General features: G+C 39.5%; 1 protein-coding gene across 1 annotated transcript; it reads left to right on the forward strand.

Moving 5' to 3' along the window:
* Positions 1-1,391: 1,391 nt before the first annotated feature.
* Positions 1,392-5,969, forward strand: LOC124406259 (uncharacterized protein K02A2.6-like). The gene is made up of 2 exons (XM_046881614.1): positions 1,392-1,588; positions 1,688-5,969. Exons 1-2 carry the CDS (start codon positions 1,392-1,394, stop codon positions 5,967-5,969), a joined length of 4,479 nt encoding a protein of 1,492 aa, XP_046737570.1.
* The last annotated feature ends 1,523 nt before the right edge of the window (positions 5,970-7,492 follow it).

The raw sequence follows: 7,492 nt of genomic DNA on the forward strand, positions 1-7,492 counted from the left end.
AAAACAAGTTTTAGGTCGCCAGCATGTATAGAAAAAAAGTTATCGACCGATATCTGAAAAACAAACAAACGGACTTCGACTTCGTGTTTTAAGCAATATCAAAACAAAGACGACCGTTTCCGGCGTAATTTGAGGCGCTGAATGCGATAAAACAAGTTTTAGGTTGCTAGCATGTATAGAAAAAAAGTTACTCACCGATATCCACGAAACAAACAAACGGAATTCGACTTCGTGTTTTGAGCAATATCAGAACAAAGACGACCGTTTCCGGCGTAATTTGACGCGCTGAATGCGATAAAACAAGTTTTAGGTCGCTAGCATGTATAGAAAAAAAGTTACCAACCGATATCCACGAAACAAACAAACGGAATTCGACTCCGTGTTTTGAGCAATATCAGAACAAAGACGACCGTTTCCGGCGTAATTTGACGCGCTGAATGCGATAAAACAAGTTTGAGGTCGCCAGCATGTATAGAAAAAAAGTTATCAACCGATATCTGAAAAACAAACAAACGGACTTCGACTTCGTGTTTTAAGCAATATCAAAACAAAGACGACCGTTTACGGCGTAATTTGACGCGCTGAATGCGATAAAACAAATTCTAGGTCGCTAGCATGTATAGAAAAAAAGTTATCAACCGATATCTGAAAAACGAACAAACGGACTTCGACTTCGTGTTTTAAGCAATATCAAAACAAAGACGACCGTTTCCGGCGTAATTTGACGCGCTGAATGCGATAAAACAAGTTTTAGGGCGCTAGCATGTATAGAAAAAAAGTTACTCACCGATATCCACGAAACAAACAAACGGAATTCGACTTCGTGTTTTGAGCAATATCAGAACAAAGACGACCGTTTCCGGCGTAATTTGACGCGCTGAATGCGATGAAACAAGTTTTAGGTCGCCAGCATGTATAGAAAAAAAGTTATCAACCGATATCTGAAAAACAAACAAACGGACTTCGACTTCGTGTTTTAAGCAATATCAAAACAAAGACGACCGTTTCCGGCGTAATTTGACGCGCTGAATGCGATCAAACAAGTTTTAGGTCGCTAGCATGTATAGAAAGAAAGTTACTCACCGATATCCACGAAACAAGCAAACGGAATTCGACTTCGTGTTTTGAGCAATATCAGAACAAATGGAGTATATCCGATATGGTGTGAGAGCGTGGCGGGTGGGGGTGTGTATGAGTGTGTGTGAGGTGCCTCGGGCACGCATGGGACGGCGGATGAGAGAGAGACAGTTGTCTCCCGAGCGCCCGGCAAGACGCCGCGTTCAGAATACCCGTACCTAGTATGTACATAATATAAACTATGTAAACTGTATATATTAAATAAAACCATGTGATCGGCATGTACGCTATGAGATAAAGACATATAATAAAAGATGAAGTGTAACGGACATTACATTTGGCGACGAGGACAAATCGGAAAAAGTGCGGGGAGCGAAAAAGTAGTGCAAATAAAAAGTGAAGCAATACACCTCATCTTGAACGACACGAGAAGCAGCAATCAAAGTGGATTCGTACGAGCAATCTACGCAGCACTATATCGCGAGAGGAAGCCGTGGCATCGAATAATTCGGCAAGTCGAATAGTAAATAAAACCGACGACACGGGCGGTCACGCGAAGGTAAACTCTGGGCACCCGTACAATAACATCAACACCTCAACGAATTTCCAGTATACACATGGACGATTTGAAAAACATCGACATACAGAAATTAAATAAAATCGAAGCTATTGAAATCTTATGTACATTTGAACCAGAATCAATATACAATTTGATAACGTTAGATGACATACGAGCTGTCTTACGTATCATACGAAGAACCCCACTAGAAAAAAAGAAGCAAAAAGAAAACATTCGCGAAATAGAATCAGACACGCAATACGAAATGGCGGAATCACTGGGGACATCGCTAGAATTCAACAAAAATAAGGATAGCTGGGACGAATATACAGAACGAATGGAACTGTATTTTATAATGAAGAAAATAACAGAGGATAATCTGAAGGTCGCACACTTACTAACGATGGCCGGAGCAGATACATACAGGCTCATTCGAGAGTTAACACTGCCTGACAAGCCAAAGGACAAAAAATACGACGATATCATCAAGCTAGTCGAAAATCATCTGTGTCCAAAAAAGAGTGCAAAAGTGGAGCGCTCTTTATTCAGAAAAACATACCAAAGGTCAGGGGAATCGGTAGCCGATTTCGTAGCACGATTACGAGAAAAGTCGATAAAATGCGATTTCGGCACAACACTCAAGGACAATCTGTGCGAACAAATAGCAGCAGGGATCCAGGACCACGATACAAAAATCGCACTCTACAGCGAAACGGATCTGACGTACGAGAAGGCGATGGAGATTGCCACAGCACGAGAGGCAGCAGTGAAAAATGCAGCTGCCACAAGCCGACCACAGCACAATCAACCAGTCAACCACATGAGGGATCAACAGAGATCTTCACCGTCGGGCAGTAAATATAACAAAAATGCGAATGAAAAAAAGATAAAACGTTGCTATTGTTGCGGATCAGTGAATGATCACTACACACGAGACTGTAAATATCGAGACAAAACATGTAATTATTGTAAAAAAGTTGGTCATTTAGAAAAAGCATGCATAAACAAACACGGGAAGAATAACATTTTCAATTCAAACAAAAAATCACATAATAACGACAAAAAAGTACAGTTGTTGCAAAATGATAGCGAGTCAGAAGCAGAAACTTCGGACAATGATAGCGATTTTCACATGATAGACTTTAAACGCATGCCAACATCAAGTAACATGAATAAAATCGTAGCCGAACCATTAAGTGAGAAAATCTTTGTTCAAGATGTTTTGATTGGAATGGAAATCGATACCGGCACATACGTTTCCGCAATTTCAGAATTTGATCAAAAAAAATTTTTCCCAAATCTTAAACTCAAGAAATGCGACCTCATGCTAACATGCTACGGGGGCATTCCCTTACAACCAATAGGCAAGTTAAATTCATTAAAAGTCACATGGAGAGATAACACGAAAACTCTCGACTTATACATTATGAAAGGCAAAGGCCCTATATTGCTGGGCAGACAATGGTTAGCCGCATTCGACTTATGGCCTATCAAACTCTTTCCAGAAGTACAAAATCACAAAGTTCTGAGCATTTGCAGCGAAGATATCAGGCAAAAAATGCTAGAAAAGTTCCCAATTTTGTTTTCGAACACTCAAGGTACATACAAAGGTAGAAAAATTCACTTAGTATTTAAAGAGGAGGTGAAGCCGGTACAAATGAAACCGCATCACGCGCCATTTGCGTTAACTTCAAAAATTTCCGACGAAATCAAACGTCTAGTCAAACTAGGCAACTTAGAGCCGGTAAAATGCAGCGCCTGGGCAACACCCATTATTCCGGTGCTTAAAAAAAACGGAGAAGTTCGAATTTGCGGTAACTTCAAATTAACAGTAAATCCTCAGTTAATTATCAAGAGGCACCCTATACCTTTAAAAGAAAAGATTTTCAACACGCTGCAAGTAGGTCACAAATGGTCGCAAATTGATTTAAAACACGCGTTTATGCAATTTGAGTTAGACGATGAGTCGAAAGATGCACTAACAATAATAACACACGAGGGATTACACCGATACACGCGCCTAGGTGAAGGTGTAGCGTCAAGTCCCGCGGAATGCCAAGATATACTCGAGGAAATTCTAAACGGAGTTCCGCACACAGAAATTTACATAGACAACATTTATTGTACCGGCCGAACAGAACAAGAGCACATTGACATACTTACAGAAATTTTTTCGAGGTTAGAAAAAGCCGGATTACGGGTTAATTTGCTAAAATGTGATTTTTTTAAAAACGAAATAGAAATACTAGGTTTCAAGATAAGCGAAAAAGGATTACACGCAAGCCCGTCAAAAATCGAAGCAATAGAAAAAGCGCCAACACCTACTAACGTTAAAGAATTAGAAGCATTCCTAGGATTAGTAAATTTTTATGAGAGATTCCTGCAAGATAGAGCAGACTACATATGGCCATTATACGAACTGGTTAAAAGTAAAAAATGGTTATGGACAGATAAGTGCCAAAAAGGCTTTGACTGGGTCAAAGAGCAAATAATATCCGATAAGATACTAACATTATACGACCCTAATGTGCAATTGATACTTGCATGCGACGCAAGCGATATCGGCTTATCAGCCATCCTATCACACAGATTCCACGACGGTTCGGAAAGACCAATCGCATTTGCGTCAAAAATCATCCCAAAAAATGAACGTCACAGAGCCATAATAGATAAAGAGGCAGGGGCAATAATATTCGGCTTCAAAAAATTTTATCAGTACATTTACGGCAACGAGATTATATTAAAGACTGATCACGAACCCTTGAAGTTCATCTTCGGTAATAAGAATATGTCAACTATGATTCACAGCCGACTTCAACGTTGGGCATATTTCTTATCAGGTTATAAATATACAATCGAGGTAATTAAATCAAAATCCAACGGAAACTGCGATGCATTATCCAGACTGCCAATAAAAGACAAGACACATGTTTTCGAAAACGAATATACCTGCATTAATTACATTCAAAATAATTGTTCAATCATTGATTTTAAGACAGTAGCTACAGCGACATCTAACGATAAAACTCTGAGGAAAATAGTTCATTACGTAAGAAACGAGTGGCCAAAAACAGCGGACTTGTCTCGCATAGAGAATAATTTCTTTAAAAAACGCCACGAATTAGAAATAGAAAATGGCAGTTTAACATGGGGCTATAGAATTGTCATACCAGAGTCATTGCGAAAAGACATTTTGAAAGAATTACATTCGTCACACATGGGCGTAGTTAAAATGAAGCAGCTAGCCAGAAATTATTTCTGGTGGCCGTACTTAGATGAAGATATCGAAAATTTAGCAAATAGCTGTAAAATCTGCTTAGAGAATAGACCAGAACCGACGAAAACATCACTTACACCCTGGCAATGGCCGAGTACCCCGTGGTCAAGAATACATATCGATTTCATGGGGCCTTTCCACAATTGCATGTTTTTGATAGTAGTAGATGCGCATTCAAAATGGACTGAAGTGATAAACATGAAAAAAGACACAACCGCACATAAGCTGATTAAAGTACTAGACGAAATTTTTTCTAGATACGGTATCCCAAAGCATTTGGTGTCAGACAACGGTCCGCAATTGTCAAGTGATGAGTTCAGAAAGTTCTTGAAAATGTATAAAATCAAACACACGTTTTCTCCGCCCTACTATCCAGCCACTAACGGCGCAGCGGAAAACTTCGTTAAAACCGTAAAAACGAAAGTTGACAAAATGATCAAAGACGGATATCCTCTAGACTCTGCGATAAACAGATTTTTAATCGATTACCGTAACACCCCACACGCTACTACTAATAAAACACCATCAGAATTGATGTTCAAAAGGGAAATACGCACAAGATTCGATTTATTAAGATCCGACATAGTAGGCACAGTAGAAAAAAATCAATTTGACCAAAAACGATTCAAACACGGCAATAGAAAAGGCACATTCTCTGTTAACGAAATAATTTATGCCAAAGATTATCGCAAAGACACAAGTAAAAACTCGAAAGCCGTTATAGTTGAACAGCGTTCACCTGTCAGTTATAATGTACGATTTGACGACGGATTTGTAACAAAGCGTCATAAAAATCAGATTTTTCAGACCAGCTTAGGTCATGATCTTAGAAGAGGGGAAGGTGTAAATTGTGATGAACCTCACCGTAGAGATAAGAATACTACCTTAAATGACGAGGAGAGAAATATTGTTAGTGAAAAAAGTGATAAGTGTTTAAACGAAAATTCCAAAAGCCAACCAGAAAAAAGTGATTCAGTGAAGCGCAGATACTCAAAGCGCAAGTATGAAATACAAGGCGAGCAGCCGCGACGCTCTACAAGAATTGCAAAATTATAAAAATAAAAATAAAAATATAATATACAACTAAGTTCAAAACCTAGAAGAGGGGAGTTGGAGTATATCCGATATGGTGTGAGAGCGTGGCGGGTGGGGGTGTGTATGAGTGTGTGTGAGGTGCCTCGGGCACGCATGGGACGGCGGATGAGAGAGAGACAGTTGTCTCCCGAGCGCCCGGCAAGACGCCGCGTTCAGAATACCCGTACCTAGTATGTACATAATATAAACTATGTAAACTGTATATATTAAATAAAACTATGTGATCGGCATGTACGCTATGAGATAAAGACATATAATAAAAGATGAAGTGTAACGGACATTACAACAAAGACGACCGTTTCCGGCGTAATTTGACGCGCTGAATGCGATGAAACAAGTTTCAGGTCGCTAGCATGTATAGAAAAAAAGTTACTCACCGATATCCACGAAACAAACAAACGGAATTCGACTCCGTGTTTTGAGCAATATCAGAACAAAGACGACCGTTTCCGGCGTAATTTGAAGCGCTGAATGCGATGAAACAAGTTTTAGGTCGCTAGCATGTATAGAAAAAAAGTTACTCACCGATATCTGAAAAACAAACAAACGGACTTCGACTTCGTGTTTTAAGCAATATCAAAACAAAGACGACCGTTTCCGGCGTAATTTGACGCGCTGAATGCGATAAAACAAGTTTTAGGTCGCTAGCATGTATGGAAACAAAGTTACCAACCGATATCTGAAAAACAAACAAACGGACTTCGACTTCGTGTTTTAAGCAATATCAAAACAAAGACGACCGTTTCCGGCGTAATTTGACGCGCTGAATGCGATAAAACAAGTTTTAGGTTGCTAGCATGTATAGAAAAAAAGTTACTCACCGATATCCACGAAACAAACAAACGGAATTCGACTTCGTGTTTTGAGCAATATCAGAACAAAGACGACCGTTTCCGGCGTAATTTGACGCGCTGAATGCGATAAAACAAGTTTTAGGTCGCTAGCATGTATAGAAAAAAAGTTACCAACCGATATCCACGAAACAAACAAACGGAATTCGACTCCGTGTTTTGAGCAATATCAGAACAAAGACGACCGTTTCCGGCGTAATTTGACGCGCTGAATGCGATAAAACAAGTTTGAGGTCGCCAGCATGTATAGAAAAAAAGTTATCAACCGATATCTGAAAAACAAACAAACGGACTTCGACTTCGTGTTTTAAGCAATATCAAAACAAAGACGACCGTTTACGGCGTAATTTGACGCGCTGAATGCGATAAAACAAATTCTAGGTCGCTAGCATGTATAGAAAAAAAGTTATCAACCGATATCTGAAAAACGAACAAACGGACTTCGACTTCGTGTTTTAAGCAATATCAAAACAAAGACGACCGTTTCCGGCGTAATTTGACGCGCTGAATGCGATAAAACAAGTTTTAGGGCGCTAGCATGTATAGAAAAAAAGTTACTCATCGATATCCACGAAACAAACAAACGGAATTCGACTTCGTGTTTTGAGCAATATCAGAACAAAGACGACCGTT

Source organism: Diprion similis, chromosome 5 (assembly GCF_021155765.1).
Source record: "Diprion similis isolate iyDipSimi1 chromosome 5, iyDipSimi1.1, whole genome shotgun sequence".
NCBI classification, from domain to species: domain Eukaryota; kingdom Metazoa; phylum Arthropoda; class Insecta; order Hymenoptera; family Diprionidae; genus Diprion; species Diprion similis.

Coding starts and splice junctions, on each gene's coding strand:
- LOC124406259 (XM_046881614.1), top strand. CDS start 1,392: ATGAAGTGTAACGGACATTACATTTGGCGACGAGGACAAATCGGAAAA. Junction 1,589..1,687: donor CCGTGGCATCGAATAATTCG/GCAAGTCGAATA, acceptor ACGAATTTCCAG/TATACACATGGACGATTTGA.